Here is a 13,967-nt window from a genome sequence, read left to right as displayed (position 1 = left end):
AACTGAGCACTCTGTTGATGTGACAAGAATCCTGCTTGCAGCTTGATATGTCGATTTCCGTGCATTTATTTTTGTTGTTCTCACCTCTGAATTTGAGGAAGTGTCTCCTCAAAATTCCTAAGCTTCGTCTCATAATGCCGTTTCAAATTGGAAATCTTCATCACAGCTTTAGTCTCCTGGCATATTAAGCACATGGGTCTTGTGTTGGTTGAAGGAAGAATGAATGCACATTTTTCAGTCAATTCCGATTTTCACTGTCCACTCTTCTTTAAACAGTGAACTAGGATCACGCCATTTTCGTGCAATCTAGGCTCCTACAGCCGGCAAAATGTCAATATGCGAACTGCTCCAAAAACGAAAGTGAAAGTTAAAAATTGCGCTCGCAGCAGTGAGTGACCCTTCTGTCTGTGTATCGTTGGCATGGAGACAAGTCCCGGTATACACGTGCTGACCCAACCAAAACACAGTGAAGGAATAACAGTTCGGGGGCCACAAATAGGAGGCTGGCGGCCTATTGAGGACCACTGGTATATAGTATTCTATTGTAAGGAACGTCCTATTCTATTGTTTTGTTGCATATCGTATAGCACTTTGTTTCTTATTGCTTCCATATTTGCTCTCATATTTTTATTGTTCCTCGATATTCTATCTTTTATTCGCAGTCGAAAGTAACTAAAAATAAAACTCACTGAAACAGTGTTGATTTGTCTCCACTGTCACCGGTTTGGTCCAAATAAATCCTCAGTTCACAGAGTGAACCTTTTACAAAGTCAAATGTACCCTGGGATAAGAGTCGTCTAATAATTTGGTTGAGTTTTCCAACAGTTTAGTTTACAGACTTACAGAACAGCTGAAGCAACCTGTGGACTTGGCGGTCATGAATAGGTCTTTATTGTCATTGTCACAAGTACAATGACATTTTTAAGTGCTCGCCAGTCAGTGCATCATTCAGTGTTTAAAAAAAAGAATAAATAGAAACATACAGCAGCATACATAAAAATACCAGTCATACACACCCAGTCTCCGATAAAAACAATATGAACATACATCTATAGACATGCATACTTCCTGTCATTGCATTGATCCATTTCACATTCAGGTCCATTGCACATTATTTTTTTGCAGCACTGAGGGTGGTTATTGCAGTTGGATAAAAACAGTGTTTTTAGTCTATTTGTCCTTGTGTCAACTGATCTGTACCGTCTGCCTGAAGGCAACAGTTCAAACAGGGAGTAACTGGGACGGTGGGTGTCCTTTATAATGTTCTGGGCTTTTTAAAAAAATGGGAACTGTGTAGTTCTTCCAGTGTGGGGAGAGGGCAGCCGACGATCTTTTGGGCGGTGTTGATGACCCTCTGGAGCGCTTTCCTCTGAGCCGCTGTGCAGCTGGTGTACCATACGCACATGCAGTATGTCGGTATGCTCTCAACGGTAAATGGACACCAGCAGTCTTTGTGTGATGTTATTCCTCTTGAGCATTCTCAGGAAGTACAGTCTCTGCTGGGCCTTTTTCCCGCTCCAGGATAGGCTCTCCTCAATGTGGACTCCCAGGAAGCGGAAGTCTGCCACCCTCTCCACACAGTCCCTGCTGATGATTAATGGTGGGATCTCTGTTTTCTTTCTCCTGTAGTCTATGATCTTTCGTTCTTTGGTTTTTGAGGTGTTGAGGAGCAGGTTGTTGGCCCTGCACCATGTAGACAGCCGCTTCACCTCATCTCTGTAGGCAGACTCACTGCCCCCCCGGAGATGAGCCCCACCACTGCGGTGTCATCTGCAAACTTCACAATGGGGTTGCTGTGATGGACGGGGGAGCAGTCATGTGTGTAGAGGGAGTAGAGCAAGGGACTCAGCACACAGCCCTGGGGAGAGCCGGTACTGAGGCTTAGGGCCGTGTGGTGACCCTCTGTCTGCGATTAAAGAGGAAGCTATTGATCCACATGCAGGTGGTGTGTGAAAGCCACAGGTCCCCCAGTTTGACCACTAGCTTGTGAAGGAGGATGGTGTTGAATGCAGAGCTATAATCCACAAAGGGCGTCCACACGTAGCTCCCCTGCTGCTCCAGGTGTGATAGTGCAGCATGGAGTGCTATGGCTATGGCGTCCTCTGAGGATCTGTTCGCTCTGTAGGCAAACTGTTGGGGGTCAAGGCTGTGGGGTAGGGCTGCTGTGATGTGACTACGGACCAGTTTTTCAAAGCACTTCATCACCACTGGGGTGAGTGCCACTGATTGATAGTCGTTGAGGCTAGAGATGTGGGGTTTCTTGGGCAGGGGGACTATGGTGGAGGATTTCAGGCAGGGTGGGACAGTGGACTGTGCCAGGGACTGGTTGAAGATCTTTGTGAAGATTCCAGCCAGCTGATCTGCACAGTCCTTCAGCACGTGTCCTGGGACACCATCAGGACCAGCTGACTTACTCGGGTTGACGGCCCGCAGTGTGCGCCTCACCTCATGCTCTTTAACTGTGAGGTTTACACTGCTGTGGGCAGTGTGGTGCTGTCTCTGGTGCTGTGACCTCAAAGCAGGCAAAGAAGATGTTCAGCTTATCTGCCAGCGGGGGGGTCACCTTCAGCAGCTCCGAAGTTGGTCAGATGCGGAACTCCCTGCCACACCTGCCTACTGGTGTTACTGCTCAGGTGGTCCTCTATCCTCCTCTTGTAGTCTGCCTTGACCTCCAGATGGTGTTGATCTCATTTAGCAGTTGCTGGATCCCCCGTGTCATCCAGGGCTTCTGGTTGGGGTAGACCCATATGCAGTTTTTAAAACTGTCTGTGAACACCTCCAGGTCCTGATGTTCAAACACCCCCCAGTTGGTCCTCTCAAAGCAGTCCTGCAGCTGCTGGGAGGCACCCTCTACCCCTAATGTTTAAAGGAAGCAGAATAACATCTGGATCTCCCTCATCTGGACGGCCGCTTGACATGAAGAGGACGCCGTCACCACTGATGTCACAGATTCACAACCTGAGAGTTTGTCCCCAGTGGACAGTCAATGATAATAAGTCAGCAGTCAAACTGATGGAAGGTTTTAGCTGTGAGTTGACAGTTTATCTCTGCTGAGTCACCATCACCACTCACACTCCTCCAGTGTGTGTGTGTGTGTGTGTGTGTGTATGCGTGTGTCTCCTACAGAGACACTGAGGAACCTAAAGTTAAATAGAATCCAGGATAAAGAGGTTCAGTGAATGTGGTGTAGAGGGTGTGGAGGTGGATCAGTGAGTCAGAGACTCTGTAGAAGGACAGAGTGCCAGCAGGACAGTCCACATACACTGCTACTCTGTTAGAGACAGAGGAGGAGGAGGAGGAGGAGGAGGAGGAGGGGGAGAGGGCTGTTTTTCTCTTATTATGCCAGACAGAGTAAAGACCTTCATCAGTGCAGCTCAGGCTCCAGGACTGATTATTCTGTCCAAACCAACAGTCATCACTGTTTCCTTTGCTGCTGATTCCTCTGTAACTCACTGATATATAAACATCTCCTCTCCAGTCGACCTCCCAGTAAAAGCAACCATTCAGATCATTTCTACAAAGCAGCTGAGGCCAGGAGTCAAACCTCTCTGGATGATCAGGATATGGCTGCTTCTCTCTCACATGTGTCACTCTCCTGTTGTTGTCAGACAGTTCGAGCTTTCTGTTTACTGTGTTTGTGTCCACTGTGAGTTCACAGACATCTGATGGAGAGAACAAGACACAATACAGCAGCAGTTTATCATCTAACACAGCTGATGGTTTATTTGTTGCTTTATTAACAGACTGACTGTTAATTAGATCAAAACTTCACAATGACTCATCTTTTTGGATCTTCTTTCAAACTGACAGTTGAATGCAGATACACAAGCTTTAGATTTAAACTTCTTTAACATGTGCTGCCTTGTTTTTATCAATCAAAGTGAACACACACTTACACTTCCTCAGACCAGGTTTCAGCCTCTGCTCTCCACCATGTTCCACCCTGGAGGAAGAAACAGAGTCAGAATGATCCTTCCAGGTCCTCTTCCACTGAGGACATTATCTCTTTGATTCCATGTTTCACAATTGTCAGTTCAGCAACATTATCCAGCTCTCTTCACTGATAAATGGTCAATTAAAAAAACATCCCTCATCATTACTATTGTCTGCACTGTCTCCTCCTTCACTGTCGAGCAGTTTGGTGAAAGTTTCAGTCATATCCACATCTTCTCATTACCTCATGTACAGTGTAGATCAGTAGGTTAGAATGTTAATTTCTGAATGTTTAGTCGCTTTAAATGATAAAGAGCGGCTCCTCAAGTGAATGTGTTCATCTGCTGTATGACTGATAATGACTTATTATCCTATGATAGGAAAAACTCACTTTTCAGCCAAGAAGTTAGACCAATTTAAAAAAAAACTTGTTAGATTTGTGTTAGTCCAGAGAACACTTCCAAAGGAAACTAAACATTTCAGTAGCACAAATGGGTTCAGTCTTCAGAAAAAAAACAAAAAAACAAAACAGTATTTGGACGAGAGGCTGAAGAAATGAACAGGATGAACACAGAGTCAGCAGGTGAGCTCCTCTCAGCTCCTTTAAATACAGCAGACAGAGTCAACAAACCAGAGGAGAAGACACAAATATACAACTCAACCAAAGAAATCTGCTTTTTACAGCTTCATTCATGTTTCAGGAAACCTTGACGCTTCATTATTTTGCTTGCTTGACAAACAAGTGAGAAGTCCAGTCTGGTCCTGTCTTCACTGTTATCAGCAGTGCTGCTGGTCCAGACTGTGAACCAACAGTCCTCAGCTTGTCAGTGTGACAGAGGAACAGTGTGTGAGCTCTTGTTGTCGGTTCATACCTGAAACAGTCCGGCAGCTTCACTCCTGAGTCTCCTGGATGATTGTAGGTCAGGTCCAGCTCTCTCAGATGGGAGGGGTTGGATCTCACAGCTGAGGCCAGAGAAGTACATCCTTCCTCTGTGATCAGACAGCCTGACAGCCTGGAGACACACATGCACGAACACACACACACTTCAAAAATAAAATTGACAGCAGATGTGCTGTGACATCAGAAAAACATTTAAAATACAGTCAGCTGCACTAGAAAGCTCTGTAACCACATTACAAACGATAAATATGTCAAAAATAAACACCAAATAAAGGTCTGTCAGATGCAACAATTCATAGTGCTGAGGGCATCAGAACAACACAAAGTAATTTGATAAAACTCTGTTTGTCATTGACACCTGTTGTATTAAAGATTTCATGCACAATTGATGAAAAAAAATAACACCGATTAGAGCTGACATGGTGATTGATGAATATAACTTTACTGTACATTAAATTAAATTATGTAACCTCTAAAGGACCTTATACCTTTTAAAAATACAATGTCCAAAACTCCTACTCCTTGTTATAAAATATATTAAGCTAATTTTAACCAGATGCCAAACAACATTTAAGTGGTCATTTAAAATAAACTGAAGTCAGACCTGAGAGTCTCCAGTTTACAGTGTGGACTCTTCAGTCCAACAGACAGCAACTTCACTCCTGAATCCTGCAGGTCGTTGTTATTCAGGTCCAGCTCTCTCAGACTAGTGGACTGGGAGCTGAGAACTGAGGACAGAGCTTCACAGCTTCTCTCTGACAGATTACAGCCACTCAGCCTGAAAAAAATTAGATAACACATGTGTAGACTTTTCTATCTGTTTGAGTGAACTTCCAATTGTATTTTGATACACTCAGTTTCAGAGCAGTGTCTGAAAAAAGAACTGGCAAAATGACAGGACAAAGATGACAAAATAAAGAAACAGTTAATGTTCACTGTATACTAGAGGAGTCACATGATCAGCTGGACAGGATGGCAACCTAAGTCCCTAGTTCCTAGCCCAGCCTTGCCAAATGTTGAAGTGATGTTGATTTATTTAACTAAATAGTTTCAGGATTAAACCTTTCTGTGCTTAATAAAGTCACTTAACTCTCAATGGCTGAGAAGGGAAACATTTCTAAATCGGACGTTGATTCAATTGCCGAAAATTTAATGGAGAAACAACAAAGCTACCTCGAACCAGGCCTTGCCAAGATTCAACAGGTTGGGATGGAGAACGACGAGAAGGTTAGTGCTATTAAAGCAGAGCTAACCTCACAGGCTGCTAACGTCGGCACTGTTACATTGAGGGGGGAGGAACTTAAAACTAAAGTGGAGAGTAACTCCAGTGCTCTTGATAACCATAAGCATGCTTTTCGGGAAACTGAAGTTGAAGCTGGGAAATATGGAGGATAGAAGCAGAAAATGCAATGTGATTGGTTTCAAAGAGGGGCTGGAAGGATCAAAAGCCATCCAATATCTCACACGCTCTCCCCCTGAATGGTTTCCTACCCTTACAGACATCCACACTGAAATAATAAGAGCTCATCCAGTCTACACTGACAATAAGCGGGGTGCTAACAGCACACTGATCTTCAATGTTTCATGCTACAGAACCAGGCAAGGTCGGTAAGTCCATTTCTCCCTGGATTACAGCAACTTTACAGTCAAGAGCCGTCAAGCTTTCCATCAAGCCATGGATACAGCCCGGGATAAATGTTTGGAGTTTTTCCTACTTTATCCAGCAACTTTGAAAATCCCAAGGATGCAGAAGTCTACGTGAATTTTGCTGCTGTCCACCCGGTGGCCCCAGCGGCGGTCACCAGCACTTCGGATCACCCCCACAACAAGACTTGGGCAGATCTCTCTGAGACCTGCTGAACTTGATGACAAAATCTCGCACTGATTGCTCGTTTGGGACCTCTTCCTATGTGGGCCACTGGTTTGTTTTCTGTTGCCACCCACCAAACTCAATATTTTCTGGTTGTTTGGAAGTTGGTCCTGCTCAAAGGGTGTCTTGCCCAAGAGGTGCTATCCAATAGTGGTAGCGCCTGTTCTAATATTTACATTGCTATTCACTAGTTGAATAGCTTGTAAGTTAAGTTTGACTGCGTAAAAAGTAATTTGCCCCTTATTTCCTAATACGTTATATAGATTTTTGACATGGTGTTTTGATCTTTATAAATTGTTAACTAATTCATGAACCTAAACTAATTACTGCTTTCAGTATTACTTTGGGCTGGTCTGTACCTTTTGCTGCCCCATATCCATCTTTCATCACAGACCTACGCGTATTTTTGCCGTTGGCTATGTACTTTCCCCTCCCCTCTCTATAATAATATTACGTATTGTCATTTTAGTGTGTACTGTGTCTATGTCTTACATGTTTTTTTGTGTAATGAATGACTTTACTTTGGATTCAACTTTGTTGAATTTTAATGAAGTGGAAGCGATCCTAGAAAAATTGCACTCGTCTCAGCATATGCCCGTAATTGTTATGCCCTGTAATATTTTGTGAAGTATTGTGTGCTTGGTGTGGCTCTTGTGTTTTCTGGCTTGTGCTTACAGAGGTGCTTGGAGAGGATTGACGGAGTTTTCAATGAACAGAGCCGCTGTCACTGACGCACCTGCAGCAGGTTGGCAATCAGCGGCTGCTGATTAAAGCCTAGGTCTTCACGCTACCTGCTGCAAGATCATCATATCGACTAGATGTGGTACATGGCTGCACATAGACTGTAGATTACCAAGGCTTCTACTGTGTTTATTTCATTCTCCTGTGAGATTAATTACTTTCGTGCTCTCCCTCCAGAGATCACCGACCCGCCAGCCTCCTGTGCTACCTGCTCGAGCCATCCAGCCCTCCGCACCTCTTGAGGCTTTGCCTCCCTCTGTGCTACCTGGTGTACCCGGTGCTACTTGCATCCCTGTGAGCCACAGCTCCTGTGTCAACCGCCTCCATGTTACCAGAGGGGGACTCCGCCTGGAGCGCTCAACTCCAACTATACCAAAGATCAATAAATCACCTTGTTGAACTGTTATCTACTTCAGTGTCCGCTCTTGGGTCCTCACTCCACCCGGCACAACAGTAATCTTTATGATGGTACTTTCTATAACACCCTCACAACCAAAATGTTAGAATTAACTCTTTCATCATTGGCGCAGATTTCAATGCTGTGCGGGACCCAGTTTTTGATAGATTGAATGCAACAGCTTCTGGGGAGCTATGCCAAGCCACAAATGCTCTTAAATTGTGGCCCAGTGATCTGGGACTTATGGACATCACAGTCAACCCCTCCTCTAAAGTTTTTACCTAATTTTCAGGAAGACACAAATCTTTCTCTAGAATTGAGAATTTTAATATCAACACTTTATTTGCAGTATCAAAACAATCCAATGATATTAAACACAACACACAGGTAAGTCAGTCAGTAGAGTGTATTTAAGTACATAATGCTCACACATACTATGCATACTCATACTCACACACTACGTTTTGTCAACAATCAAAACTACTGTTTGTGTGTTTAATGACAAGTGTAAAAGAGCTGTATGATTAAAAGTTTGCATGTGGAGGAGGATGAAGGTGACTGGACTATAGAATTCCTAACTGGGGTGCACATTCAAAAATGCAGGAAGCCATTTAACCATTTATTAGTTGGAGATGGTTGGTCAAATGTGAGGAAGAATGATTATCTGTCCAACAAACAAACAGAAATCAGTACACTGCCACAAGTACCATAAACTAGAATTTTAAACCAAGTACTGAGCAGGCTTACATTATTAATACATCTGCTCAAAGTTAAGACATCTCAAGTCTTTGTCGACACCAAAACGATACATTATGATCTGTTAAAAAGAAATGCACAAATAATTAGGATGCATGCCATTAGGTATAACTCAAAGGACAAACAACAGTCTGAAACAAGAACAGAACTACAATCATCAAACTTACTGATGTGGCAGCATGGCAGACAGGAACAAAGGAACAGCGGACCTGAACAAGATACATCCTGATCCTTATATCACTTCCCCTGTGGTGCTTCACTCCTCCTCTCTTCTCAGACATAGATCATCTCCACCCACAAAATTGATAGAGGAGCTTAAGATTTTTAACAATAAGCAATAAAAAGCAAGCAGCTTATCAAAATCAAAGCAAATAAAAGAAACAGAAAGCCACCTCCAAAGGTATACATCTCAAAACCCCCAACAAAAGGAAACTGTCCTAACCTTATCATCACATCATCAGCAAACCTTTGAGCAGTACACTGGTCACTGCCACTCTGTCTATGACTGCATCGTTGTTTAAAGTCACCAGGGTCTCTTTCTCTGTTACATTAGCATAAATGCCTCAAGATGCTCCTGTGTCAGTGTGGTCCTCAGTCTGTTCTTAACAAATGTGAGTGTAGAGAAAGTCCTCTCACAGGCCATCTGATTGAAAGACAGTGTCAGCAGGAACTTATAGGCAAGTCCAGTGACAGGATAGGCATCAGTCAGTAGGTTGTATTTGAAGAGTATGTGATAAACACAAATTGCACAGTTTTTACAGGAGATGCAACTGGTGTTTGTCAGCTCCATGTTTTCCCTGTTTTCTGTCTCTTATGCAGTGCACACAGTGTATGACTCCAAATGGGGCAACTTAAGTCACTCCCAGTGGTTGGCAAGACTACAGAGCTCAGCCTTCAGCCTTCCAGGTGTGACTCTGTCATCAAACCCAAAGAGGCACTTCCTGAGCTGTTAGGGGGGTTCCATCTGAATCACTCCATCTATTAGCATACCAAAGTTTCTTGCGTCAGACACGCAAAATCATCATAAAAAGCTCTGTTTTGCTGACAAAACACACATTTAAAGCAATGAGATGTGTTTGTTTTGCTTTTAACAAACAAAGCAAAACAAACACGTCTCATCGGTTTAAATGTGTGTGTTTATGTCTTTGTGGCGTTTGTGTTTTGCGCCCTGTCACTATGTGAGAGACAATAAAGTTTTTTTAATCTTGAATCATTAGCTAGCAACATCATCACTAGCAAATTGATCGGATCGGTGAATTAAGACATTACATTACATTTATATGGCTCTTCTTTCTTTTTTTCAACAGTAAAATAACGGTTTAATGACTGACTGAGCGGCTGAGCCAAACACATTTCAATAGAAACAAGGATCAGCTCAAGTTGGGAGGGGCCACTCATATCCCCCCTTATGCAAAATATTAGATTGACCCAGTCAGACGCTCCACTCTGTGTCACCTGCGGCTGTTTTATGGGGTAAAAAATTGTTCTGACCACCGGCCGGTTCGGCCTGGAACAGACCGGCCGTTCGGGAATACTCTTAACCCTTTAGGCGCCAGAGTCGCAAATTTGGGACACACTACTGAACATACTGAACAAAACAGCTGTTTTCTCCCAATAGAGTGTTACATGTCGTTCATACTCCCCACCACTAGTTGGCAGACATCCTATACTTAGACCTTAGCTCATAAACACGTCTTGCTTCAATGCAAAATGTTCGAGGAAGTCCCATGCAAACTGTGGGGTGAGAGAGCGGAGACAGTGCGCCAGGAAGCCATTTTGCTGAAGGGGTATTGCTGGATTCAGATGTTATTGAGACGAAATAAACGACAATGGCATGCAAAAAGTTGACACTTAGGGAAGTGATTGAGCTCCTATTCGGTGATTCTGATTCAGAAGTGGAAAATCTAGCTTTGGGAGATGACGGTCGGTTGATTGGTGAGCTTGCTAGTCGCGGTGCGTCTTTGCATAGCAAACTAACACACGATCCTTTGCCCAATAGGTGGGAATGGAAATGATACACGAACTCGTAGTATCAGTAGGGAAGCGAATGGATGTGGTAGAAGTAGCGGGGGTGGTGAGAATACCGCTGGGTGACAGCGTTAGTGTTCACTCTTTCCACCGCCACGGCCACGTAGCCTCCATCCACGGCAGCGGTGCAGCTATGCGCCGCAGCAGTGTTCACGAAGCACAAAGCATACACAAGTCCAACTCTTCTCACAACACGAGAGGAGAAAGCAGGGGGAGACGTGGGCAAAGTGTTCGTAGAAAGGCTGATGGGTGTCGTAGGGGCAACAGGGGAAGGCAGAACAGGGCTGGAAATGATGATGATGATAATGGTAATGGTGGCTGGGCTTACTTGAGAGATGAAGTATATGGATAAAGCCCTTTGATGAGCAAATTGGATATCATGGTGACAGAAAGCTAAGCAATGATTCAAGGTCTATAGTTTTTTTGTCCCTCTTTCTGACTGATGATTTCTGCTATCTTATAACAATGGAGACAATGCTCATCAGTATTTAGGCTGACATGAACTAATTCCAAGTTCACGGTTTCATGAATGGTATGATGTAAATGTAAATATATATATATATATATATATATATATATATATATATATATATATAGTTCTTATTGTCTCTATGCCTTGCAATGAGAGGCTCCACACTCTACAAATATTACAAACTTTTATCTGGATAGATGGGCACAGACAAGGCCTCTGCAGCTAAAAGACGCCTACTGTTATTATTATCATATAATAATAATAATAATAATAATAATAATAATAATAAAGAAGAAGAGAAGAGAAAACAAGAAAAAGGGAAGAAAAAAAAGTGTCCTCCAATGGGGGGGATGGTGGGTAAAAAAAACGCATACTTTTTACATGAGTTTTGTGATGTACTAATAGTTCTAGTTTACGACTGTTGGCTTACATTTACTTTTCCCCTCTTCATTTGATGTATGGACAACATAACAAATGGATGGAGGGGATGAATCTGATGAAATAAGTTCAACTCTCTTTCAAAACACCAGGTATTTCATGGAAATTACATAATCCAATATGGCCGCCACCATATGACTTCATAATATGCAAATTAGATGGGAAAAATTACTTCCTTCATAAACTTTAGGTCATTCTCAATATTTGTCTCATTTACACTTTGTCTCTATCTCAAACTACATTCAAGCCAGAGCCTTCTGAAATTTAGATGTCAGAATCTAGTATTTTTTTAAATAAAACCTGGCGCCTAAAGGGTTAAATGGTGATTTAATGCGTATTTATTGAAAAATGAATCCTTTATTACTTAATTTATTTCAGAATTCAAGATTTTTATAGACCTAAATAATGGTTCTATAGATGACCCCAGAATTTTATACAACGTGATAAAGGGTTTCATAAGGAGTAATTCTATACTGTTCTGTTCTAATACAAGGAAAGCCAGGTCTCTACAATTAAATAACCTGGAAGCAAATCAGAATCAGAACCAGTAATCCACAAGAATCAAAAATTCACCCGCTAGATTCTGCTTTGTAACTTAAATTCTCAGAACAAGTAGCTCTGGAGCGTGCATTGGTCTGAAAAGAAATTAACAACTTCCTGAAGCAAAAATCAGAATTTAAAATTCCAACAAGACAAGGATATTATTTCCATGGCGCTAGACCAAGCCATCTGCCTGCCATGAGGATTAGGACTAGTGAGTGTTTCTCTGATACCTGCCATCAAAGCTGTGGATGGTAACATCACCACTGATCCTTAAGAGATACAAAACATTTGAACCTTTTATTCTGACCTGTACCAATCAAAGGTTACTGCAGTCAAAAGTAGATGTGACTCATGGCTAAACCAACTCAACCTACCCCAGCTCTCTAGTAGGGACTCAACCAACCTAGATAAATCGATCTTGGGGTAGTGCAGAGCATGGAGAGAGGTAAATCTCCAGGCATTGATGGGATCCCCCGAGAGCTTCATGTAGCTTTTTGGGAGAAGCTGAGTCCTTTCCTTCTTCACATGATTAATTTCTCTATTGAAAATGGTGGATTCTCTACGGATGTTAACACTGCTCCGATTTCTTTACTTCTGAAAAAGGACAAGAGTCCCACTGACTGTTGTAGCTATCACCCCCTTAGTCTTCTAAACTCTGAAGTAAAGGTCTCTGCAAAGCTCCTTGAACTTCACCTTGAGACTCACATGCCAGAATTAGTAAGCTCTGACCAAACAGGCTTTAGAAAATCAAGGATGGCTGCTGATAATGTCAGACATCTCCTGCATATTATTGATGCTGCAATAGACAGTGAGAAGCCAATGTCACTCCTATCACTTAACGCAGTGAAAGCCTTTGACAGATTGGAACGGCCATTCCTCTGGTCTTTCCTCGAGTTAAGGGGCTTTGGCCCCACTTTCATTGGAATGGTAAAAGTTCTATACTCAAACCCTTCAGCACGGGTGTTAACAGGTCGAACTCTCTCCTCTTTACTTCCAGTTAGTAGGTCCTTACGCCAGGGACGTCCATTGAGCCCTGCACTATTTGTCCTATCTTTTGAGCCTTCATCTGATTATTGGAGTAATCTTCAATCTGCAGTCTTCAAATTTGTATGGAAAAGAAAGCGACCCTGTTTAAAGATGTCCATTCTTCAGAGACGGAGGGAAGACAGCTGCCTTTCTGTTCCCAATTTTAAACTCTACTGTTCTCTTCTAATCAGAATTTGGAGAATGGTTGAAACACACTGTAAGATCACATGCAATTGGCATACCTTGTCTTCTGATAGGTGGGAGGCCTATATCAGCTTCACAGCAGGATAAGCGGAGTCCATTATTTCCAGGACACTTTTAATAATTATGGACTGCTTTCTATCTCTGATATCAAAAATGCATTTAACCTGCCAGGTTCTTCTTTTTTCTTTTACTTAGAGTTAAGATCAGTGCTGAAGGCATACGGTGTCCCTTGGTGTTAAACTGTTGTTTACAGCTCAGAACTAAGGGTATGCCCTCTAAAATCAATCAGTTTTTGGTTATCCCTGACCGCTTCTCACTCCCTGTGGAGTGGGTCTGTGAGCGAGACTGCCCAGAACTGGACCAGGAATTTGATTGGCATGAGGTGTGGTCTGACATTTCCCTAGTATAGCATAACCCAGACCACCAGCAAATCCATTATAACTTTATACACAGGACATACCTCACTCCCGTCAGACTGCACCACATGAGGATTGCAAATGACCCTCTGTGTGCCTTATGTCCAATGGGGCAAGGGGGACATATCTTCATATGATATGGGACTGCCCTCCTGTCAGTTTATTCTGGAACAATATTGAATCCATGCTATCTGCCTTAATTCATGTTATAGTGCCTGTAACTGTGAGTACATTGATTCTGA

The 13,967-nt window shown here is 42.8% G+C and overlaps 1 protein-coding gene across 1 annotated transcript in view; it reads right to left on the bottom strand.

The window, feature by feature from the left end:
• Nucleotides 1-873: 873 nt before the first annotated feature.
• Nucleotides 874-13,967, bottom strand: part of LOC115578689 (NACHT, LRR and PYD domains-containing protein 12-like) — a 28,881-nt gene continuing 15,787 nt past the window's right edge. Inside the window, exons 9-12 of the mRNA XM_030411781.1 lie at nt 5,439-5,612; nt 4,776-4,946; nt 3,897-3,943; nt 874-3,662 (exon numbers count right to left, since the gene is read on the bottom strand). Of these exons, the coding sequence (XP_030267641.1) occupies nt 3,121-3,662; nt 3,897-3,943; nt 4,776-4,946; nt 5,439-5,612 (934 nt within the window). The 3' untranslated portion in view covers nt 874-3,120. The remainder of the gene's footprint in view (nt 3,663-3,896; nt 3,944-4,775; nt 4,947-5,438; nt 5,613-13,967) is intronic.

Source organism: Sparus aurata, chromosome 1 (assembly GCF_900880675.1).
Source record: "Sparus aurata chromosome 1, fSpaAur1.1, whole genome shotgun sequence".
NCBI classification, from domain to species: domain Eukaryota; kingdom Metazoa; phylum Chordata; class Actinopteri; order Spariformes; family Sparidae; genus Sparus; species Sparus aurata.
This window is presented reverse-complemented; position numbering and strand designations above follow the sequence as displayed.